At 32.5% G+C, this 25,762-nt stretch overlaps 2 protein-coding genes and 1 long non-coding RNA gene across 3 annotated transcripts; all 3 read left to right on the forward strand.

The window, feature by feature from the left end:
- Nucleotides 1-309: 309 nt before the first annotated feature.
- Nucleotides 310-5,190, forward strand: LOC145319891 (uncharacterized). The gene is made up of 5 exons (XM_080162295.1): nucleotides 310-398; nucleotides 2,677-2,753; nucleotides 3,205-3,294; nucleotides 4,073-4,187; nucleotides 4,984-5,190. The coding sequence occupies exons 1-5, from the start codon at nucleotides 357-359 to the stop codon at nucleotides 5,188-5,190; spliced, it is 531 nt and encodes a 176-aa protein (XP_080018421.1). The 5' UTR covers nucleotides 310-356.
- Nucleotides 5,191-5,711: 521 nt separating this feature from the next.
- Nucleotides 5,712-6,145, forward strand: LOC145320210 (uncharacterized). Its single transcript, XR_013880120.1, has 2 exons — nucleotides 5,712-5,764; nucleotides 6,048-6,145. It is a non-coding gene; the product is annotated as an uncharacterized LOC145320210 (long non-coding RNA).
- An 8,315-nt stretch (nucleotides 6,146-14,460) lies between these two features.
- Nucleotides 14,461-24,870, forward strand: LOC145319892 (prolyl 4-hydroxylase subunit alpha-3-like). Its single transcript, XM_080162296.1, has 8 exons — nucleotides 14,461-14,585; nucleotides 15,289-15,414; nucleotides 15,665-15,708; nucleotides 15,969-16,055; nucleotides 19,044-19,164; nucleotides 23,460-23,543; nucleotides 24,211-24,321; nucleotides 24,720-24,870. The coding sequence occupies exons 2-8, from the start codon at nucleotides 15,317-15,319 to the stop codon at nucleotides 24,868-24,870; spliced, it is 696 nt and encodes a 231-aa protein (XP_080018422.1). The 5' UTR covers nucleotides 14,461-14,585; nucleotides 15,289-15,316.
- The last annotated feature ends 892 nt before the right edge of the window (nucleotides 24,871-25,762 follow it).

A 25,762-nucleotide genomic window follows, 5' to 3' on the forward strand; every position in this document is an offset into this window, starting at 1 on the left:
TTTAATTTATTTCTATGTGATATTTATACCTATATTTTTCAATGTATTAAAAGCTAAAAAGCATATATTTAATATTTTATTTTGTTGTTTTTTTTCTCTCCTACAAAAAAAACCCTATAACTGTTAAAAATACTCAATTTCTTTTTTAAACAAGTCAAAAAAGTTCTTTTTTGGGAAAGTCGCTAAGAATGTTTAAAAGCGAAGATTTTCTAATATTAGGGTCGGTCCGTCAGTTAGACTGTGCGTCGGAATTATCGTACGTAACGGATAGCTTTAATCTTTAATTTTCATAGTGTTTTATATTCTTTCAGAGCTTATGATTTTATTTTGTGATATGTTAAAATACTAAAATAAAAATGGAGTTCTACATTTCTATCTTTTTTATAAATTACTTTTACGTAAGTATCATTTTGGTCTTTTTAAAATAATTTTTAACAAGGAAGAATTTGTTCTACTGTAGCGTTTGATACTGGAAAAAAACCGACTTCACAATTAAATTTAAATTAAACAAGGATGACGACATCCATAAAAGCGAAGCACTGATACTGTAGGACAAACGGACATTAACACTTGTATAGTGTCAGAACTGAATAATCAGAATATAAATGTATAAGAGTCGATGCAAAATTGTAAATAAATTTGTTGAAAAACTGCTTGATACAGGATAATGTTTATGGACATACTTAGGACTTGATTATAGAGTTGCTTCGCTTATAACATTATACTTTGTTGTCCCAGGAATCAATATACCAAAAAACAGATCAATCGGATGATTAGATCACATAAAAATTTGTTGTTAAAAAAGTAAAAAAAAATCAACAAGTTTAAAACGGACATTTTGGTAATGATTATAGAGTTGCTACGCTTTCTAAATCGTACCTAACTACTGCAGGAATCACCATGCAAAGTTTGAAATAGATAGCACAATTCTAACATGCCTAAATTAACGAAAAAAGCTATTCGTTACGGACGGACAAAACGACCCTAATTATAGACAAGCTTCGCTTTTAAAAAGGAGGTATAAAAAGCACCCAACGTTTATTTCCAGTTTACTTTTTCCTGGCCACCCCCCCCCCCCCCTATTTTCAAGTTTTTCTGGGTTGGGTATTAGGCTGATTTCCTTATACTAAAGTAACATGATGTTTGTCTGAGTGTTTGTGTGTGTGTTTGTGTGTTTTTTTGTTTGTACTGAAGGATCTCGCTAACTGCTGAACCGATATGATTCTCCTTTACAGGGTAGCTTCTCATAGGTCCTGGGAAGGTTTGTAATTATTTTGGAGGAGGGTACCACCACCCTCCCAAGAGAAATCACAAAAAAATTCGAGAAAACATTAAATATTCGTAGACTTCTACGCAACATAGCAAGGTATCGTAGATACTTGAGCGCAAAATCGTAGAGACTTGAACAAAAAAAATCAAACATTTAAAGTGCCACTAGAGGCCTCTAGGGGCGTAGCCGCTAGTGTTAGATATTAGATAAAGATCCTTTTTTGACCTTAATCGATCATCAAAAGACTTTAGTGCATAATTCACCTAAAGTAACTGGGTAAAACAATACCCAATAGAGAACCAAACTTTTTTTAAATCGAAGCTTTTCTATAATTAGGGTCGGTCCGTCCGTCACGGATAGCTTTTTTCGTTAATTTAAACATGTTAGAATTGTCCTATCGATTTCAAATTTTGCATGGTGATTCCTTTAGTAGTTAGGTACGATTTAGAAAGCGTAGCAACTCTATAATCATTACCAAAATGTCCGTACGTCCATTTTAAACATGTTGAATTTTATTCTTTTTTGACAACAAATTTTTATGTGATCTAATCATCCGATTGATCTTATTTTTGGTATATTGATTCCTGGGACAACAAAGTTTTATGTTATAAGCGAAGCAACTCTATAATCAAGTCCTAAAAATGTAAGTATGTCCATGAACATTATTCTGTATCAAGCAGTATTTCATCAAATTTGTTTACAATTTTGCTTCGACTCTTATATATTTTTTCTGATTATTCAGTTCTGACACTATATAAGTGTTAATGTCCGTTTGTCCTACTGTTTCAGTGCTTTGCTTTTATGGATGTTGTCATCCTTGTTCTGCTATATCTTCCAAAAAGCTCTCAAAGTTTTTTTTGTAAACTAAATTTAAAAATTGTATTGAGAATTTTGGGATGAATATTATTTTTATAATATCTTTCATATTCTCGTCAATGATTTTCACAAGTTGGTTTCACAACATGACCAAATTCTTATGTCCCCTAATTAGCTATCTAAAGTACCTGAGATGGGTTTTTAAAAGATTCCGTGTTTTTTCTCAACATTTTTTACGCTATGAATAACAAGCGCGGCATTCGCGAAATCTAAACAGAGTATACAACTTAAGAATTCAACATTTTAAAATTATTATTTTAGCCATTTGTATAATGTCTAATATAGCTCTAAAAAGATATATTAATTAATATGCAGCAAAAATGGATTTAAGATAATTTGTTTTTCTTTTAAAAAGGCTGTACCAACAAAAGCGAAATAATTAAATAAATAGTTGTATACTCTGTTTAGATTTCGCGAATGCCGCGCTTGTTATTCATAGCGTAAAAAATTGTTGAGAAAAAACACGGCATCTTTTAAAAACCCATCTCTGCTTAAATTTCTTAGTTTTTTTTTTTTTTTGTAAATTTTAGATTGTTGCTGGTTCAATATATCCAGATATGTTGTTTTCTCCAGTTAAAAATGCTATTTTTGCTGGAGGAATGCTGAGGTAGGTAGATAATAGCTATTTATCGTATTATAGACAGCTTTCCATAGATATTAAAATGAAAAATTAGAGATTAAAACCAGTGTTGTTTGTAACACGATGCTATACATGATTTATCATTACAGCTGAGAACCGGTTCTGGTCAAGCGAATATTAATTAGTTTGGAAGCCATACTGGAATACAGGGCTACCTAGTATAACAGAATCTAACCTGAACTAAAGTAGTAAATAAATAATGAAAAACTCCCTCTTCCCTCTTCCCATATTTTCAATTTATCAAAAAATAGTTAGATAATAGATATTTTTTGATAGGTAAGTAAATGCTATCTAGGTATTTGAAAACGGCTCTGGTTGTAAACCGCACAAGCTAACTAAAGCTGCGACGCCCGACAGCAGGTGCAGCTGCAGCTGACGAGCCCTGATTTGCAATGTTTAAGCTATTCTATCTATTAAGGATAAAATCGGTGCATAACGATTGTTGGCTGGAGATGAGGAAAGAAACCTATCGTGGAAGATATCAGGATGGCAGCCTTTCTGGACAAAGGTAGATAGATAGATAGATTGTTAGATAGATGACGACACACAGAAAACTGTCCCGAATTTGTATTAATTTTGAGGAACAAGACTCCAGTGACGTCATATTTTTCTTTCCCGAAAAAGGGAAGGGGGGAAGAAAATCTCTTCAAAAGAGATGGGGAAAACCCCCTTTTCTCCCATCTCTTTTTTTCCCCCTTCCCTTTTTTTTCTTTCCCCCTTCCCTTTTTCGGGAAAGAAAAATATGACGTAACTGGAGTCTTGTTCCTCAAAATTAATACAAATTCGGGACAGTTTTCTGTGTGTCATAGATGATCTATTGGGGGCTTCGTGACACTTCGGGTACAAGTCCTCTCCACGCCACCTAGAACATACTCTGCGTTTGAATTGCAGTGCAATGCGCTAAATCACCCAGGGTATTAAGCAAGGTGACACTATTTTTAACGTCTTCAGTTATGACATGGATGGAGAGGGGCCAAGATTCGAACCTAATGCCTTTATAACCATGAGTGGATGGGCTACGTGTTATGCCACAGTCATGGGTTTTTGTAAGATAGCTAGGTACATAACTAGATATAGTTTGATGTAGATAAGAAAGATAGATAAATAAAATAAAGATGTAACCCCTATCCTCCTCCCCCCCCCCAAAAAAAAAAAATATAGGATTGTCCATGGCCAAGACGTACCTTTTTGCTTTGCCGCTCTTTTTAGGCAGCTAGAGTCGAGCCACATTTCTAATGCTTCAGAGCCTAACCTTTTACTCCAGTAAATATTCCTTTATTTATCAGGCCAATAGCTGGTTGTATCCCCACCTACCCGGAGAGGATAAATCCAAACCTGAGAACTGATATCAAAGATTTCGATGATTTTTGGATGTACGAACAGGATGGGCCTCTTCTTGAGGTATGTTAGTAGGAGTAAAGCTTCCCTGTAGCTCACTTTGTCTGTCGGTATTGTCATGAAGTTACTTTCTCGGCTACTGTAAGAGATGGAAGTCTGAAATTTTTAATGATTTTTCAATGGATTAGAAAGTGGTTCTCAGCCATCTATAATACAAAGTAGAACGATGTCTGTCTGTCTGTTTGTTTGTCTGTTTGTTTGTAGCGAAGTATCTCGCTAACCGCTGAACCGATCGGGTTCTCCTTTACAGGGTAGCCTAGTTATAGGTCCCGGGAAGGTTTATAACTATTTTCTTGGGGGGTAGGACACTCCAAACCGCCCTAAAAATGAAAAATACCCCCCCCCCCAAAAAAAAAATATATTTTTAAAACTAAAACTAAATAGTGTGATGGACTACCCCCCGCCCCCCCCCCCCAAAAAAAAAAGAAATTTTTTTTACATTCATATTTAAAATCTAAAATACGAAAATTTGGTTTGATCTCTTGATCTATTGGCTAGGGGCGAAGCCGCTAGTAGTTAAAAATAAAGTATTGTATCGTCTTATAGACAATCAAATCAATACTTTTTAGGGTCCAACTAAACTGGAATTAATCTGATAATCTTTCATTTTAATATTAACGGAAATCTGTCTATAATACAATGAACTAAATAACACCTACTCCACAATTTACACTATCTGCCCATCCGTTTGTTATGCTAGAGTGGAAAAGGGGCTTCTTTTTTATGTGATTTTTCTAGCTCCTATTAGAGATAGATATGCATTATTTATTTGTAGTATGCCAACATTGTATTATTTTAGGTAAATTTGCCCGGCCAAGATGACAATATGCTGGATCCAGGTTTTGGGAATGATACTTTGTTTGCCAACAACTCTGTTATTCAGGAATGTTCTTATACTTTTCCATCCCTGCACTCATTATGCCATCTCAATACGCACAGTCTGCTGTTTGTCGGGAAGGTTTCAGGTTTAAGTCTAGACCATACTTTGTTATACTGGAGACGTTAAGAAAGGTACCTGCTACTGCTATGTCCGGCATGGGACACTAATAGTGAGAGTTGGTAGAATTCTTTGTCCTGAAAGCAAGTGCAACTTATTACCATGCACAATTAGGACTTACAGACAAAAGTAATGCAATCAAGCGGATTATACCTTTGGGTTCCCTAGATAAGCGGACAAACAGTAAAAGGTTTTCTTTAATTATTGACAAATGTTATTCCACAAAATTCCACCCCTTCCCTCTGAAAGAAGGGGTGTTTTTTTTTGTAAAAGTAATTGTTTTTAGGTTTTACTCTGGGTATGGTCAGGTTAGATTGGGTCCTTAGGATTACCATACCTGTAACTTTTAAAATTAAAATAGTTTTCAATCACTTTTACAAAAAAAATCATCCTCCCCCCTGTATTTTTGAGAAAAAGGGGTTGGGGCGGTTGTCATTGATCAAAAATTGATTTGAGGGAAAGCACCGAAAGGCCATAATCAATAAAAATGAATATTTTCTAAATGAATTTTACAAGAACATGAATTATGACAGTTGACATCAAATAAAGCTTTCTTTACAAGACTGGAAGTCAGAAAATATAAGTAAGTATTTCACAGTTATTTTATGCAGATATTATGTTTAGTAAATTATTTTTAGCCTTACTTTTATGCTGCATTAGGAGGCTTTAAATTTTATCTTTTATTTTATTAGGCTAGTATTGATATTAGGCAAAACCAATTTGGATATTTAATAGCCAAATTACAAGTTTGTTTAGGTAAAAAATCTTCAAAAATAATGTTGAAAATCTCTAAAACTCAAATAATATATTCTTTTATAAATCTTCTATTAAAAAACCACTTTGGACATCTAAAAAAAATATTTCAGAGCACCAGTAACAAGATCCTTACATCAAGTATCCTCAGATTTAGACCAAACGCACGCAAAGGCTGAAGCAAATTGGAAAATTATAATTTTACCACAGGCACATAGATTACTTTATATGATGGGTCAGGTAGCCTAATCTTTGTAAATTTTTCCCCTTTTTGTAAACATAATAATAACTTTAATAATATTGTTTTCTCGTATTTATTCGAATCCGGTGGATATGAACCGGTTCTTATCCATACGAAAAAAATATGTCTAGCACCGAATTATATCCAGCTTTCTACGAATATAAAAATGTATAATCATAAGATTAAACCCAGTTTTTTAGCCGGTGCCTTCGGCACCTCGGGGCCAAAAAAACTAGTTTTAATCTTATGATTGTACATTCTATATCCGCGGAAAGCAGTTTATAATACGATACGAGAAATAACTATTCCAAGGTAACATATTTTCTAAAGAAGGCGTCTTAACTTTTTTGCTTTTTATTTAGAATAGATAGCTGGTGTTTTTAGTAAGTAGTAGATGTAAAGTTTTCCTAAGAATTTAGATATGCAATCGGTTTTTTTTGTAGACCTCTTATTTTTTAAGTAATTTAATTTTTTCAAAAAAAATAATTAAGTCTGTTTAAAGGTACTAAAACGCAACAAAAAAAAGAAGAAAATTGCCATTATGAACAAAAATAATGTAAGATCTTTAATTTGCCATCTTACTTTTTGAATTCTGTCAGTTATTTATTGGAAAAAACGATTTTTTAAAACCTCGGATTAATCAAAACTTTGAACACAAATATATCCTAACACAGGCATAAAAAATATGGGTTCATATATACCTTTAGAATCAGAAAAATATTACGAATTCATTGTAAGCAAAATTGAAAAATAAGTAAAAAAAATTAAATTAAAGAAATGGCCTAAAATATTATATTAAACAGGCAACACTTACTTTAACCCACTTAAAACCCACTTAATTATTTTAAAAAAAAAATTAAATCACTTAAAAAATAAGAGGTCTACAAAAAAAAACAATTACATACCTAAATTCTATGGAAAATTTTACATCTACTACTTACTAAAAACACCAACCAGCTATTTAAAATAAAAATTTAAAAAGTTAAGACGCCTTCATCAGAAGAATTTCAATATGATTTTCAAGTTCCAACGTTTTTATTTGTTAATTACTAGCAATTGCGTCCCTAGTATCTAGGGGCACTGTATTAGAGGGAATGGGAAAGAAAAGAAAAAAAGGCTGAAAACATTATCAAGATTTAAATCTACAAAGTCATTACTATAAAAATGACTATAACAATTAACAACCTAAATCCTAATCAGTTCTAACCCTATATGAATCAGTCTGGATCCAGCATCCTTTTAAAAAAAACCTTGGACCTGTAAAGCTTCACTAATATGGAGAACACAATCGGTTTAGCAGTTGTAAAAATCTTAGGCTATATACAAACAAAACATTAATTTTTAGTATCGAAGCTACTCAATAATTCACTTTGTCCGTCAGTCTGTCTGTAACGCTATGGGGGAAACGTGATTTCTCTGCTCCTATTCAAGATAGACAGCTGAAATTTTTAGTGAAGATTCCTATGACTTATGCCCATCTAATATATACATTGTTTTGTCCATCTGTCTGTTACTTGGGGTGCTAGATTTATTCCTAGATTTTCAAGATTTTGTGATTTTCTCAAGATAATAGACTGAAATTTTCAGAGATTAATTTGTTTTACACCAAGTTTTATTATTATTTGTTTATTAATTGGGGTGCTAGATCGATTCCTAGATTTTTAAGGTTTTGTAATTTTCTCTATTTCTATTCAGGATTGACGGCTGAAATTACCAGAGATTGATTGTGCTTATATTTTTCATATTTCCATCAAGTTTCTTTAAGATTTGTCTATTAATTTCGGTGCTAGATCGATTTCTAGATTTTAAGTTTCAAATGTTGTGTGATTTTAAAGGCTTCGTGATTTCCCTATTTTATCAGGTTTAATGATTAATTTATGACACTGCTAAATAGTAAATTTTTCCCAATATCCATTAAAATTTTTTGAGCTTCGCTACTTATGGATGTTGTCATCCTTGTTTTATATAATAGTATCAAATTTACAATAAACAGGCTATAGTTTTTTCTGGCTCTCAAATGGTTAATATATAAATCACAACAGTAATCTATTATTTTCTTGCCAAGGAAAAAATTAATGGAAAAAATAATGGTACAGATAAATTGAGACCTAATCAGATTATTCAGGTGACAATTCTCAGGATTAAAAATGATTGTGGATAAAGTGAAACTATTAAGTTTTTGAATGAAAGGGAAACTAAAAACGTCAAAATTGTTCCTATTGCTACTATGTCTGGTGCGCGACATAAATAGTAAGAGTAGGGGAAATGCCTTGGCCTATAAACAGGCGCAACTTACTACTTTGCACGATAAATTTTTCAATTAGTAGCTATCTATCTGTCTGATTAGCTATCTATCTGTCTGATTAGCTATCTACCTGTATGATTAGCTATCTATCTGTCTGAGTAGCTATCTATCTGTCTAATTAGCTATCTATCTGTCTGATTAGCTATCTATCTGTCTAATTAGCTATCTACCTGTCTGAGTAGCTATCTACCTGTCTGAGTAGCTATCTATCTGTCTGAGTAGCTATCTATCTGTCTGAGTAGCTATCTATCTGTCTGAGTAGCTATCTATCTGTCTGAGTAGCTATCTATATGTCTGAGTAGCTATCTATCTGTCTGAGTAGCTATCTATCTGTCTGAGTAGCTATCTATCTGTCTGAGTAGCTATCTATCTGTCTGAGTAGCTATCTATCTGTCTGAGTAGCTATCTATCTGTCTGAGTAGCTATTTATCTGTCTGAGTAGTTATCTATCTGTCTGAGTAGCTATCTATCTGTCTGAGTAGCTATCTATCTGTCTGAGTAGCTATCTATCTGTCTGAGTAGCTATCTATCTGTCTGAGTAGCTATCTATCTGTCTGAGTAGCTATCTATCTGTCTGAGTAGCTATCTATCTGTCTGATTAGTTATCTATCTGTCTGAGTAGCTATCTATCTGTCTGAGTAGCTATCTATCTGTCTGAGTAGCTATCTATCTGTCTGAGTAGCTATCTATCTGTCTGAGTAGCTATCTATCTGTCTGAGTAGCTATCTATCTGTCTGAGTCTCTATATATTTGTCTGAGTAGCTATCTTTCTGTCTGAGTAGCTATCTATCTGTCTGAGTAGCTATCTATCTGTCTGAGTAGCTATCTATCTGTCTGAGTAGCTATCTATCTGTCTGAGTAGCTATCTATCTGTCTGAGTTGCTATCTATCTGTCTGAGTAGCTATCTACTTGTCTGAGTAGCTATCTAGCTATATGTTTCTAACTATATCTAGATGTATAATGTTGCCACCCAAACCTATCTTGGAGTGACTGGCGAATGGATGCCAGAGTATCTTGGCGGACCAAACTTCAAGGAATGGTTGGGCGATTTTAAAAATATTTTATAGAGCAGATTTGCTATTAACAAGGACAATAAAAGCATTTCAATGAGAAAGAACAGAAATGCAAAGTTTTTTTCGTGCAATCGAGTCATGAGGAACAAATAAAAAGTTAATAATTTGACAGGCATTGTAAATAAATCTCTATATATCTCTAGAGATACTCGTCTGATTTAAACCTATTTCTTTGGGGAAAGAGTTGGGAGTGAGACCTCTTAATTTTATATGCATGACAAACGAACAGACATAGATACAGAGTAGAATATTTATAATAGGGTTGGGCCGGATACTTTTTTGGCCAGATACCGGATAACCGGATATCCGGCGTCAAAAACAAGCCGGATATCCTGGAACCGGATAGTTTTAATATCCGGTATCCGGCCGGATAACCGGCCAAACCGGATATCCGGCCCAACCCTAATTTATAACCATTACCTAACCTATTAAAAAGGAAATAGCTGCATTTAGTGAAGATTATGTTACTGAAGAAAATTACAAAAATACTTTGTGGACGGTTGATAAAATTAGGAAAATATCCATTTTAATTGAAAATCATTTTAATGAATAATAGTCTTATCTTTCATAATGATGACTTAGAAAAAGTTTGTTTCATTGACATGTAGTCTAAGGTAAATTGTACGAAAATTTTGAGAAAAAATAGATAATGTCTATTTTAACACCTTTTTAAAAAGTAAAATAAACCAAAAAGGGCATTATAATAAGAAAATTCTTACTTTCAAATACTAAACAATCTTTTCAATATAAAATTTAATTAATTAATCATAAAATTCCCACTTCAATGACAAAATCATATTCATCTTAAAAAGAAAAGTACTCATTATGTAATTTTATTTAAAGATTTAATGAATTGTAAATTTGAAATCATGACCAGTTTTCAATATAAATCTCTTTATATAGAAAAGACAGCTTATGGAGCTTTCCCACAAATGGCCTATTGAGCACGAATTACCCCCCCCCCCTTACCACCCTTTTCTTTGAAACAAATTAAAATAAATGAAGGGTAGTTTTTTCCTATTTCTAATCCCTTCGGAACGTACTAACCCTGCGAGGTATGAACCTCCTGGGCTACCCAGTATCCAATACAACCTAACCTGACCTAAAGTAATAATGAGCAAGCGAAAAATTATCTCCCCCCCCCCCCCTTATTTCAAATTATTTCAGTTTATAGAAGGAGAGGGGGGGGGGATCAAGATAATACATTAAGTTTATTCGAAGTAAGATAAAAATAGAAATATTTTTTCAAATTATTTCAATTTGTATATAGTATTTATACTCATAATTTAAAATGCATGTTTTTGAAAACCAGATGGAGAGAAGATTTTGAGAATTCTGAGGACAATGATTTTTATGCTCTCTATGGAGATGGTGATATTAGTCTTATTGATGAACTGAAAAGGAAATCAAAGAAATAAATCTTTAATCTTGATTTTTTAAAGAAAGTTTAAATATTTTCATGGTATATAATAGTGCAAACCTAATAAAAAGAAAACATGTAGTAACTTCTTCTAAATCTAAATATTTTTATATCAATAATAGTAAAAGTAAACAATTCATGCTCTTACTAGCTTTGCCAATAATGTTATTATCCTTGTTAAAATTTTAAAAGCTTTCATAAGAATCAATACCTACTTGTTAATTTATATATTTTCTTTGAAGAAAACATATGGCACTGAGTAATGAAGATATTCAAATTCTGCATAAAAATGAAGTCACTGCGGTCACAGAGCTGCTACAAGAATTGTCTGAACAAGAATTGAATAAAGTCTTTGAAGGAAAATCTCTTATTTATTACACACATTTGGTTTTTTTGTTGGAACTCAAAGGGATGATAACTTATAGAGTTGCTCCACTTCTATTAAACCTAAAGATATTTTTTAATACTTGAATTAATAAGGGAGGGAGGGAGGGGGGTAGCATAGAATAAAGAGTGATAGAATAGTTATTTCTCGCATCGTATTATAAACGGCTTTCCGCGGATATAGAATGTACAATTATAAGATTAAAACTGGTTTTAATCTTATGATTGTACATTTTTATATTCGTAGAAAGCTGGATATAATTTGGTGCTAGACATAGTTTTTTTTTGTATGAATGAGAACCGCTTCCTATCCACCGGATTCGAATGAATACGAGAAATGAAAATCCTTAATATTTCTTTGCAAGTTTGAAAGAAAATATGACTTGCGCAGTAAAAAAATTAAACTAAAGTACAAATCACAGTGGTCTACTTTAAGGGCTAGTTTTATTCCTATGCCTATTCCTAATCCCTGCGGGTGGCCCTAATTCTGCGGGGTTACCCAGAACCTTATATAACCCTATCTGACCTAAAGCAAAAAAGAAACAAATAAAAAATCCCCCCCCCCCTTTACATTAAATATATTTAAAAATAAGAGGAGAATTCTGTACTCGACTAGACATTTTAAGGGGCAACCGCCAAAATAAGTTTGGCAACAGCAACAAAAGTATAAAAATAAAAGATTTTTCATTGCAGAGCATGGATTTACAGTAGAAATATTACTGAAGAGTGATACCAACCATCCTATTGATAATTTTAATTTATTAAAAAGAATATCTTTAGCTTGGAAGGCTATTCAGGAGAAAACTGAGGATAAAAGAATTAAAAATATCTTAGGTTAGACAGTTTTTATATATAATGTATTGTCCGCGGATAGGAAAATGAAAAATCATAGAATTAATTCTTTGACCTCCAGTACCACCAGGATATGGTTTAAACTATTGATTATGTGTTCTTTCCGTAGATAATCTCTAAGAAATCATACATCATATATGTTTTCAATACAGTTCATATTTTTAAAAGCGAAGCTTTTCTATAATTAGGGTCGGTCCGTCCGTCCGTCACAAACGGATAGCATTTTTCGTTAATTTAAACAGGTTAGAATTGTCCTATCGATTCCAAACTTTGGATGATGATTCCTGTAGTAGTTAGGTACAATTTAGAAAGCGTAGCAACTCTATAATCATTACAAGAATGTCCGTACGTCCATTTTAAACATGTTGATTTTTTTACTTTCTTTTTATGTGATCTAATCATCCGATTGATCTGATTTTTGATATGTTGATTCCTGTATAATGTTATAAGCGAAGCAACTCTATAATCAAGTCCTAAAATGTAAGTATGTCCATAAACATTATCCTGTATCCAGCAGTATTTCATCAAATTTGTTTACAATTTTGCTTCGACTCTTATATATTTTTATTCTGATTATTCAGTTCTGACACTGTACAAGTGTTAATGCACGTTTGTCCTACCGTTTCAATGCTTCGCTTTTATGGATGTTGTCATCCTTGTTTCATTAGAACTAAATAAAATACCTTATTGTAGAAATTTAAATGTAGTAAGAAATATAACAATGACGATGACAAGATCTTTTGAGTCATATTTTTAAAGATGCCACACTTTTCATATTGTAACTGGTTTTCATATAGATCACAATTTTCATTTCATATGGCTAGAATAGTTATTTAGTTTCATATTGGTATTCTTTAAATAATAGGATAATTAAGTTTTTGCTATTCTTTACGCTGAATGGACAAATATTTAATGCAAAAATCGACGATTGTTAAAAAAAACTTTCTAAATTTAGGAACTATTCTGGAGGCATACTACCAGGATTGGTCTGTTTGTCGAAAATTAATTGCCCTCGGACTTTTAAACATCCAAAGATTCCACAATTTCGACCCTGTAGACTTGATCAATGGGGAAATCAAATATGGCGGCAGAACGTATAAATCCATATCAAAATTAACAGCTGATGACGTGAAAATGTTGGCAGCCGAGGCCAAAAATAATTTTTGGTTGAGTAACCAAATATTTTGGCTTGAAGCTTTACCAGAATTAATAGAAGAATATGCTGAAGCTACCAAGGAAAGTTATTTAATATCAATTTATAAACCAGAACCATTTTGTCTCAGCAACTTAAATCAAAATCTCGAGGAAGGGGGGGGGGGGGGGGTTGATACACAAACCTAGAGGACCAACCCCCTTCACCTTTATTGCCAGTTTTCTACACCCCTTAATGCAGCCAAAGGAGTTATGAAGTAAAAAGTCACACCTCCCTTTAAATTATGTGGTTGGTGTAAAAAAAATTTCTAATCCTTTCATAAAAGATTATTTTTTCCGTAGTTGTCAGTCAGTCTTAATAAATAACTATATTTAAGTATATTATTTCATGCTTAGGCTTTTTTTTGTGTATATTCCCCTCCCTTAACTATAAGACATCTTTTTTAAGCAATTTGAATTAGAACACCCTAAATCTCTCACCCCCTGACAATAAGATAAAACTACACTTGTTCAACCGCCCCCCCCCCCTACATTTTGGTTTAAAGGGATTTTCAAAAATTGTAAGGGGGTTGTCAATGTCAAATTGCTGGCAAACCCCTGTGCAGAGCAATGAATTGGAGGATGGGATATTACGGGGGGATGGAGGGGTGGCAGTTCTACTGGTGCTTTCCTTCTAATTTATAATGTCCAGAAAAAAAATCCTGAGATGGGTTCTTAAAAGATAATGCCGCGTTTTTTCGACATTTTTACGCTATGAATAACAAGCGCGGCATTCGTGAAATCTAAACAGAGTATACAACTTAAGAGTTCAAAATTTTAAAATTATTACTTTAGCCATTTGTATAATGTCTAATATAGCTCTAAAAAGATATATCAATTAATATGCCGCAAAATGGATTTAAGATAATTTGTTTTTCTTTTATAAAGGCTGTACCAACAAAAGCGAAATGATTAAATAAATAGTTGTATATTATGTTTAGATTTCGCGAATGCCGCGCTTGTTATTCATAGCGTAAAAAATGTCGAAAAAACGCGGCATTATCTTTTAAGAACCCATCTCGGAGGACTTCTTTATATTTTCCTGAATACTAATTAATATTAAATGTGTGTAACCAGGAGCATGACCTTGCTCTGGTAGACGTCAAATCTACATTGGAAAAATTTACCACAACCTTCCTGGATCCTATCAACACAGATGCTCCTAAAGAAGCTTATAATTACAGGTAGAATTACAATGGATTTATCACTCTAGTTGATTAATCAGACACAACAATCCCTCCGTTAAATAAATTTTCATTCACATCATATATTTGGGGGAGAAAAAATCACTAAATTCAACCCTGCTTCTTTTTATAGTGTGTTTTTTTAATGGAACAATTTATTGCTTTATTTATCCTACTTGCAATTGACAATCAATATCTTATTTTCTTTGTTCATGAAGAAATATTTAAAAGTTTTCAACATATTATGCCTGAAAAGCCTATTTTTTCATTAAGTTTGATTTTGGAAAAATAAACACCAAATTACAAGGTCACTATTCTGACTAAATAACTATACAAACAGCTAACGGCTGACAGCACAATCTCTTAAATAATTTAAAAACCAAAATTGAAATGTACCCTTAGCGCATATGTACTTTTATGTGAAGTGATTTTGTGTCAAACGTTTTATATGTAATGAGTTTAAGTCAAATGATTTTATGTTAAATATTAATGATCCATACTTTTGTTTCATTAAAATATTAATTAAATACCAGTTGCTTTGCCCCAACCCCCTGGGAAAGGTGGGGGAAGTATGTACATAATTTACAATTAAGACATTTATTAAACATCCCTAAAAAGGACACCAAATTTGGATCAGTATTTTCTGAGATCATTAGAGAGAGACCTAAATCTACAAACTTATTTCATAGGATCTATAATTTAGATCTGTGTTTGAGGCAGAGAAATTAAAAATGTGTACTGCCGAGGGCCAAAACTCGGCTGTCAGCTTGTGTGACACCCTGTTTGAATTTGGGACTACGACAAAACTATGTGCTGAGCCACAACTCAGGTTAACATCCAATTCCGCACTAACTAAGCAAATCATTAACTAATGTTTAGAACCCCATTTCATTACAACAGAGGGTGGTTCTTTATAAATCATTTGGTCCGCTGGTCTTTCTGTTATTGTCAATGGAAAATCAAACTTCTCTAGGGTTTGTCTTACCCCCTTGAATACCTTCTCATAAGAATTAACTACTTCTATCAAACCTTCCGAATATAATAAAGTTTATGGAATTGAATGTACAACCCAATTTTAGCGTTACCCCCAAAAATGAGAATATTTGCTCTGACCTTCATTTCAAGGAATGGTTCAAGTTTTATCGTCTTGAGATGATAACAATATTTATTTTGTCCTTAAATAAGTGGCTCAGTAATAACAAGCTTCGGATCATGGACAGAAAACAAAGTAGCAGGTTTTCTGGTATTTTTACAGTAGGTTTTCTCCTATTTCTAACCCAATCGAGCCTTAACCAACACATAGAGAGAGGATACCACATTAAATCGGTTGATTGTGAGTATATTTAAGCTGCTACAAACACCTTAAAACTTGCCATATCAATTAGGACCCCTACCTAAAGTTGGGACCCTTTAAGCTAGAGCATCTAAATTCTGAACCAGTTATTGAAATGATACACGATGTGGTTTACCCAGGGATATAAGGATATATGAACTTGTTTTTACCTTCCATAATAGATTTATTACTCTGGATGTAGAATTAGATTCAATGATGTGTCCAACTTACAAATTCAATTTAGTCATATCAATTAATCCTATAATACGAGCGAAGAAATTTTAGATGATATAATTTCCAATTTTTACTATACATAGTTGACTTATTGTATGGATGAAATGAAAAAAAAAACAGCTAAGCTGGATCTTTAAATCGTTCAGTGGTGCGCTGAACCGGGGCAATCCAGTTCACCCCGGTTTGGAGCGGCAATGTCACTCGTTAAGTAAAGTAAAAATAATGCAATGGGATTGTCTTTACATTGTGTTTTTTATTTGCCCAATATTAGGGTTAGGTTATCTAGTTGTTCTACATTTATTCCTCACATTGTATAGGTCAGGTTCATGGATATGGATTTCTTAAATAGCTACACAGCAACTTTGATGTTAAGTTGTCAAACGGATGAACTGAAATTTAATTTCCGAATGTGTACACAGTTTCCTCGGTGTTTCCTCATCTTATCTCAATATTTACTACTAGCTAAAAAAGCTTAAAACTTCCACAAAAAAAACAAAATTTGAAAAATTTAAATTTTGAATGTATAAATCCTTTGTACATTCAAATTTCGAATTTTTTTATAAGTTAACTAGTAGTAAATATTGAGATAGAATGAGGAAACACCAAGGAAACTGTGTACACATTCGGAAATTTAATTTCATCTCATCGTCAAACGCCTATCAATTTGATTACATAAACAACATAAATATAAACATATTTATTTGGGCATAAAAATTAAACATAGTCATAAAATCAAAAAAAAATATATAGAATACAATTAAAATTACTATAACAATAAACAACCTAAACCCTAATCAGTTCTGCCCAGGTAACCATGAATAGATCACTATGGATCTGTCTACTTTGCCCAAAATATATTTAACAAAGGTATCCTGGATCCCTTTAAACTTACAGATTCAGAACCTAGGTAGTATCGCCAAAATAAAATAACATAAAAAAGATTGCAAAATTTACAGAGCTGGAGATTTAGATTATTTGATAAAAATAGCTATTGCAAGGCATTAATTAGTTTAGACTTGATAGATTTAGAAAAAAAGTTTCTATCTTCAATAGATTTAAGCTCATCACTTAGATTATTCCAAAGGATGCCAAAGTTGAAAATTGGATGTTTTTTAAGATATTCATATCTATGAGGCCTTATGTGAATATCATTGCCATTTCTAAGATTGTAGTTACCATTTAGGTGATTATTTCTAATCCAGGTTGGATAAAGAGAAGGAGAAAGAGTTTCATTTAAATAGTCATGCATAGTCATAAGAGATGAATATTCTATTTGTTGCATTATTGGAAGGATATTATGTTCCTTAAATAGAGATGTAGTGCTTTCATTATATTTTACTTTTGAGACTAATCTTATAGCTTTCTTCTGCATTTTAATAATAGGATCAAGTGTAGTTTTAGTACACATAGACAGAATATTTGAACAATAATTGATATGAGATTGGAAATTAGCATTATATACCAGTTTTAATATTGGTGTAGCAAATAGATTACTTATTTGTCTAAGGGAATATAAATTTCTGGATAATTTTAAATGTAGGGATTTAATATGTTCTACTAGAGTGAGATCTTGATCTAATAGAACTCCTAGTGCACGTACACTTTTTTCATCAGAATTAGGAACATGCTTTATCATTTTAATTTTAGTTATGTTACATTCATTAGTGTCATTCATGTTAAGGTAAAGGGGAAAATATGGGCTTGCATTGTTAATAGATAATTGTTCCAAATTGTCATATTTAGATTTAAATAAAATAAATTTAGATTTATCTGGATGCAGTGCAAGCTTATTAGCACTATACCAGTCACAGATTTTACTTTATTACTAATACATTTAGTTCATTTAAATTGCTATGTGAAAACAGTGGTGTTGAATCATCAGCAAACAATACAGTTAAGGCTTTATCAGAGGCTCTATAAAAATCGTTAATGAATATTATAAACAGGATTACGCCTAAAATGCTACCTTGAAGAAATGTTAATTTTTTGTAATTCAGACCAAGATTCTCCAACTTTAACTTTCTGGTTTCTGCCACTCAGAAAGCTTTTGAACCATTTAAGAGCATTACCTCATATACCAGCATTATCAATCTTACATAAAAGTATATCATGATTAACAGAATCAAAAGCTTTCATTGCATCAAGGAATACTCCAACAACATAGTCTCCATGATTTATAGATTCAGTAATATAGTTAATTATTTTAAGAATTGCATGGTTAGTTGACCTATCTTTAAGAAAACCGAATTGATTCTCATCAAAGAAATCATTAGTGTACAAATAATTTAGTAACCTCCTACAAATCAATTTTTCAAATACTTTACGATTGCTATTCCTCTATACTACGTAACATCAAGCGGAGAGCCAGAATTTTTAAATTGCCACAACTTTTGAGGTCTTTAGATTTGCAGGAAAAATACCTTTTTCAATTAACAAATTAAAAATATGTGTTTTCTCCAGTGCTAACAGTAGCTAAAAAAAGTGTGGGAATTGTTAGGTATTGTCTAAAATCAATATCTTTATTAGGTATAAAAGCTGAAACTTTTTCTCCTATCTGAGAAAAATGATTATTAAAAGCATTAGCTATTTCAGTTTCGTCATTAATGATTACACCATTTACATCTAATTTATCAGTCTTATTTAAATTATTGGTTTTATTAAATGCCTCATTAATAGTTCTCCAAAATTTCTTGCTGTCCCCATTTGCATTTTCAATTGCCTCTCTATAGTAAATGGCTTTTGCTTTTTTTTAATATAGAGTTGTATAAATTACTATAAGAAATATACTTAAGTTTGTCATTAGTTGACCTTTTAGCTTTGGCTAAAAAGTTTAGTTCTCCTAGATTGCACAACATTTGTCTGAAGATATTACCTATCCTTCACCTTTGCCTCAGATGAAATCCTAGATATTCAAAGCCAGGCCAGGGGGGAGATGAGGAGTACCCCCTACGTGGAGGATGATGAAAGTCTAGAGATTTCCTTTAAAAGAACATCTAAAGTCAAATATTACAGGTTTTTATTCCTAAAACATATATGTGCCTAAAAAAGTGCCAATCATATTCCAATGTGGATTTGTTTTAAAAAGGGGACTACACACTAACGAGAGCAAGACGTTAAAGCACCTTCCAACTGTGATCATGAATATTTTTTTTGTGAACATACTAGCTTTATGTTTAGTAAAGTTATATAATAAATTATAAATATTTAAAAAAATTAAGTTTCACTGTGGTTCTAATAATTTTTTAAAAAAATGTTAAGCATTTTATTGTGCAAAATTGGATTAAAAAGACAAAATAAGATAACATAGTAAACAATCATCAAATTCTGTAAATTTAAAAGTACATTAAGAAAATGTTTACAAAATTACAAGTTTCTAAATATGCCTTTTTCGTCGAATTAATATAAAAAATTCAAAAAATTCTTATAATTTCAACGTTTTTTCATATACTGGTATATATTTGTAAGTAGAATTCCTTAAAGAAGGTGTCTTAACTTTTTTATTTTTATTTAAAATAGCTAGTTGGTGTTTTTAGTAAGTAGTAGATGTAAAATGGTCCATAGAATTTAGATATGCAATCATTTTTTTTGTAGACATCTTACTTTTGAAGTAATTTAATTTTTTTTTTTTTAAATTTAAGTCGGTTTTAAGGTACTAAAACGCAACAAAAAAAGAAGAAAATTGCCATTATGAACAAAAATAGTAAGATCTATAATTTGACACCTTACTTATTCAATTTCTTTTGAGTAATTATCAAAAAAATCAATTTTTTAAATTCTAATCTAATCAAAACTTTGAACTTAAATATATCCTTCCACAGACATAAAAAATATATGTTTATGTATATCTTTAGAATCAGAAAAATATTATGAATCCATTCTAAGCAAATTGAAAAAGTTTTTAAGAAATATAATTAAAAATATATTTTTTTAAAAGAATTGTCTAGTAAATCAAAAATCTCCACAAATTGACAAATAAGGAAGCTTTACATCCAAAGGTAACCAATAGAATTACTCGAAAAAAAAAGAGAATGTTCATACAATACATACAATAGATACTCCAACATAATAATAATACAATTTGATTGCACAACATTTATCTGAAAATATTACCTATCCTTTACCTTTGCTCCAGATGAAATCCTAGATATTCAAAGCCAGGCCAGGGGGGAGATGAGAAGTACCCCCTTCTACGTGGAGGATGGTAAAAGTCTAGAGATTTCCTTCAAAAGAACATCTAAAGTCAAATATTACAGGTTTTTATTCCTAAAACATGGTAACCACAAGATTGCACCCACACGGGATTCCACCCACAGAATTGCACCCAGCAGGACTCCACCCAACTGAATTGCACACAACCGAATTGCACCCATACGGGATTCCACCCACAGAATTGCACCCATACAAGACTCCACCCACAGAATTGCACCCATATAGGATTCCACCCATGGAATTGCACCCATACCGGATTCCACCCACAGAATTGCACCCATACAAGACTCCACCCACGGAATTGCACCCATATGGGATTCCACCCACGGAATTGCACCCATACGGAATTCCACCCATGGAATTGCACATATATGGGACTCCACCCATGGAATTCCACCCACAGAATTGCATCCATACAGGATTCCACCCATGGAATTGCACCAATACAGGATTCCACCCATGTAATTGCACCCATATGGGATTCCACCCAAGGAATTGCATCCATACTTCAGGATTCCACCCACAGAATTGCACCCAAACATGATTCCACAAAAAACAGATTTGAACCCAAAATCCAGGATTCTAACTATTGAACTGCACCCACATGGAATTGCCCCCAGGATTTCACCTGAAATTGAAAAAAATAGTTTTAAAGAGCAAGTTTGTTGGTCAAATCCAGCTTACACCACGAGGAGGTCAAGTATTATAGTAAGCCATTTTTTTGTTTTTTTTGTTTAAAAAATTCTTATTGTTTTTTTTGTGATTTTCATTAATTTAATGCTTTTTATTTTTTTTTCAAAAAAAAATCTCACCAATAACTAAGCAGAGCTATTTATGTGAGCAATGGAGCGCAAGTATTGCATCTTGTTAGCTGCATTCTCAAAGGTGGCAACTTTGCTTGCTAGTCTCTGGTTAAGTACTACTTTGTACTTTTGCCTTTGAGGAGGATTGTTGGCTACACTGTCGTCAGCTAGGGTCTTTAAGTGAAGCACAATGTCCTTTTCCAACCCTTCTAATAGTTTCCAAAGGGATGGATGTTTGGATAAAAAGATAGCATTAAGAGCAGTATGGTAGCCTTCAACTGCATTTGTAGTTCTTGGAATATTATTCTGAACATCAGTATAATGATTCCAAAAACCAGGACTATAGCTCTTTCTCTTTCTCTTACATATGTAACTTCAAAATAAGATAAAAGTTCATTAACTCTATGTCTTGAGGAAATGTGTCAGCTAGCTCTAGAAAAATATCTAATACCCTTACTTCAGGCACAAATGAGAGTGCTTGAAAATATTTCATTGATAGGTTTAACTCAGCATTATTTTTATATTAAGTTTTAAGGCCCAATTCACCTACCTTTCTGTTAAGGCTTTGCCCATGGTAAAAATAACATCTTTTCAATGTTGAAGTTGGAAATACTTGACCAAATGCATTGATGGGAGCCCTTTCAAAATCAACAAGGATTGTGTTTGGACTAGCATTAGGAATGAACAATTTTAGTTGCTCTAATGCTCTGATGTATGTCTCTTAAGATTTGTTAGTCAACAAGAAGTACACTCATGGAGGATAACTATTTCCAATTTTAGCATGTATGGTGTACAGTTGATAGAAAACAGCTGGGCAAATGTCAAATGTTCCATCACCTTGCCATAATTCAGCATTCTCTAACACCTCTAACAAATCTCTATTTCCAAGAATCAGCATTCTGTTAGGGTCATTAGAACCACTATCATAAAGTGTTAGAGTTTCAAATTTTTGAGGCAACCATTGCAAAACATCTTGATTAACATTCAGCAATGATGAGGAAACTATGGAGCTAGTAGATTCCTTGCTAGTAGAGCCTCTAGCTCTCAAATCAGATTGGACTTGCCTCACCATTGGTTTAGGAGGGTCACCTTGATGGGAGTGGTTATTCCAGCCTAACTTTTCAAGAACAAAAAAATTGATTTTTTTTTAATCTTGATCTAATCAAAACTTTGAACTTAAATATATCCTTACACAGACAAAAAAAATATATGTTTATATATATCTTTAGAATTAAATAGTACGAGTCTATTCTAAGCAAAATTGAAAAAGTTTTTTTTAAGAATTGACTAGCCAATCACAAATCTCCACAAATTGACAAATCGGGAACCTTTACATCCAAAGGAAACTAAAAGAATTACTCGTAATAAAAACAGAATGTTCATACAATACAAACAATGGATACTACAAAAAAATAATAATACTTACATCTATGAAAAAAATGAAAACTTATGAACAAATATGCTTCAGACATTTCATAAAATTCAAAACAATGCAGTTAAAAATTCATTATTGTTTCTTGTGTTTAAAAAATATCTGTTACATTGCATTGTACATTTATTTAGGTTTTGTTCAAGTTAACCCTTTAAAGCCGAAAATTATGTTTGGCTAGTTTGATTGTGATTGGCTAGTTAAAATTCTTAAAAAAACTTATATTTTTTATTACACTTTTTCAATTTTGCTTAGAATGAATTCATAATATTTTTCTCATTCTAAAGGTATATATAAACACATATTTTTTATGCCTGTATTATGATATATTTCAGTTAAAAGATTTGAATAAACCAAGGTTTTTTCGATAATTACTCAACTGAAGGTGTCAAATTAAAGTTCTTACTAATTTATGTTCATAATGGCAATTTTGTTCTTTTTTTTGTTGCGTTTTACTACCTTAAAACCAACTTAAATTTTTTTAAAACTTAAATTATGTCAAAAGTAAGAGGTCTACAAAAAAAAACGATTGCATATTCAAATTCTATGGACAATTTTACATCTATTACTTACTAAAAACACCGACTAGCTATTTTAAATAAAAAATTTTAAAAATTAAGACACCTTTTTTACAAGTGGTTCACAGAAACCACCCACCCTTCTTATTTTCACCTTACTGACACAGAGTAAAAGACAAATAGGATTACTTATATGAAAAATTTACTGCCCCCCTTTGCTATTTTAAATTTATTATGTGGTTGCTAGGAATTTATAGGAAAACAATCAAACCTAAACTCTCTAAGAGGGAAATTGTCTATTTTTTTTTAAATTTAATGTTATTGGTACCTAGGAATAAAATTTTATAGTGAACGAGTAAATGCTTGGGCTGCCAAAACATCTAAACGCTTGGAGTTGGCGACAACACTAAATATATTTAACCCTAAATACAGGTAGGTTTACATACATAGTACAATGATCATATTTACCATTTTAAAAACTAGAATAAAATTGTTTTCCAGAAATAAAATTAACTTTTGAACCACAACTTAAATAGGCTGAGATAGAAAAATTGTGTAAAGGTTTCGTGATTTTGGGATTAAAAACTTTGTGGTAATGATGACCTTTCTATTTTTCCCCCTCAAAGAAGTATTATTTGGAATTTATTTTGCTTGTTTGCTATACTTCATTCCTGGTTACAAGAAACAAAATGCTGTTTAAAAATACCCTTTTAGACTGCCGACAATTTTAATAGCAAAAGTTCAAAACTGCACTATAGGTTCAATTTGTTCATAGTTATACAAAAAATTGTCATTTTTTATAGGGTTGGGCCGGATACTTTTTTGGCCGGATACCAGATATCCGGCTGATTTCTGATGCCGGATATCCGGTTCCGGCCGGATATCTGTCCAACGTTCGATATCCGGCAATTTACCGGATATCCGGCCGGATAACCGGATATCCGGCGTCAAAAGTCAGCCGGATATCATGTAACCGGATAGTTTTAATATCCGGTATCCAGCTGGATATTGAAAGTGACCGGATATCCGGCCCAACCCTAATTTTTTACTAAATTTTCCTGCATTTTTTTATTGTTATACTAATGAATTATATATTCAGATTTACATCGGAGAATTATCAAGTGATGAATTACGGAGTTGGAGGTTATATAAGTCTGCATATGGATGAATTCAGATTACCTAGTAATCCCGCCATTTTTATGGGCGGTGGCAGGAAAAACATTTTTTTTTTTTTTTAATTTTTATTTCATCTGACCCTTTTTTTTGTCAAACTCAAACAGGAATATTTAGCAGACAAAACCCTTTGTTTATATTTTGTTATATATGTATGTATATGAGATATATTCAAGAAGTAGCACAATAAATTTCTTTTGACGATATAATTTTTAGAAAGCTAACTTTATCCTAAGAAATTCAAACATTCCTAACTTATTATGTGGTTTGTCAAGAGCTGAACATCATACGAGGGAAGAAATTTTTCTAAGGGGGGAGGGCAGGGGTGGTATTTTTAACATTTTGCAAAATTTAATTCCACTCCATAACTTAATTTGTCACTATGTCAAAATGTTGTCATCCTTGTTTTAACTTACAATAAGAAATGTTTGGTGTCAGATTTACGACGGCCATGCTGTACCTGACTGGTGACTTAGCTGGCGGTAAAACCATATTTCCATCAGTCAACGTGGGTGTCCCACCGGAGGCAGGCGCACTTCTCTACTGGTCCCTTAAGGAAATAATTGCATATTTGTTTATTGATTAGGGAAGTTAGCAATATGGTAGCTGTGTTTAGATGAACTGAAATTAGTTTCCGAATGTGAACACATTTTCCTAGGTGTTTCCCAATCCTATCTTAATATTTGCTACTAGCTAAAAAACCTTCAAACTTCAAAAAAAAAATCAAAATTTGAATGTATTAACGATTTATACATTATACATTCAAAGTTTTAATTTTTCAAATTTTGATTTTTTTTTTGGAAGTTTGGAGGTTTTTTAGCTAGTAGCAAATATTGAGATAGGATTGGGAAACACCTAGGAAAATGTGTTCACATTCGGAAACTAATTTCAGTTCACCTGTGTTTAGTGCCCTAGGAAAATGGGGATAGATGTCACCGCTTTTGACCTACCTATTCTATTGACGTCATAGTAGAAGGAAAGAGCAAGGAAAGGGGGAAATAAACCCCTTTAAAAGAGATGGGGGTATAGGTTATTTTTCTGACGTCAATAGAATAGGAAAGCCAAAAGCAGTGACATCTTTCCCCATTTTGCTAGAGCACTATAGACAGCTTTGCAATTAGTCAAGACAAAGAACTATAACTTGATATAAATCAACCATAATTTTCTTATATCCCTTGTCCTTGATTTAAGCAAGAAACATAAAAGATAACATCCACAAGAAGCAAAGCTCAAAGAAATCATGGATGCGCAAACTTCTAAATAAATACATTTCCCCCATAGCGTTACAGATGAATGGACGGACGAACGACCAGACAAAGTGAATTATATAGCAGCTTCGCTACTCAAAATTAGGGTTGGGCCGGATATCCGGTCTAGCCGGTTATTCGGCCGGATATCCGGTCATTTTCAATATCCGGCCGGATACCGGATATTAAAACTATCCGGTTACATGATGCCCGGCTGTTTTTTGACGCCGG

Source organism: Acartia tonsa, chromosome 5 (assembly GCF_053477335.1).
Source record: "Acartia tonsa isolate MP-2025a chromosome 5, ASM5347733v1, whole genome shotgun sequence".
Classification (NCBI taxonomy): Eukaryota; Metazoa; Arthropoda; class Copepoda; order Calanoida; family Acartiidae; genus Acartia; species Acartia tonsa.

What these genes read in the sequence shown, in the direction of transcription:
- LOC145319891 (XM_080162295.1), top strand. Translation starts at nt 357, where the DNA reads ATGGAGTTCTACATTTCTATCTTTTTTATAAATTACTTTTAC. An exon ending in TTTGCTGGAGGAATGCTGAG is followed by an intron (nt 2,754 to 3,204) that starts GTAGGTAGATAA and finishes CTATCTATTAAG; the next exon opens with GATAAAATCGGTGCATAACG. An exon ending in GGCAGCCTTTCTGGACAAAG is followed by an intron (nt 3,295 to 4,072) that starts GTAGATAGATAG and finishes TTTATTTATCAG; the next exon opens with GCCAATAGCTGGTTGTATCC.
- LOC145319892 (XM_080162296.1), top strand. Translation starts at nt 15,317, where the DNA reads ATGTGTACTGCCGAGGGCCAAAACTCGGCTGTCAGCTTGTGTGACACC. An exon ending in TGTGCTGAGCCACAACTCAG is followed by an intron (nt 15,415 to 15,664) that starts GTTAACATCCAA and finishes ACCCAATTTTAG; the next exon opens with CGTTACCCCCAAAAATGAGA. An exon ending in ATATTTAACCCTAAATACAG is followed by an intron (nt 23,544 to 24,210) that starts GTAGGTTTACAT and finishes TTATATATTCAG; the next exon opens with ATTTACATCGGAGAATTATC.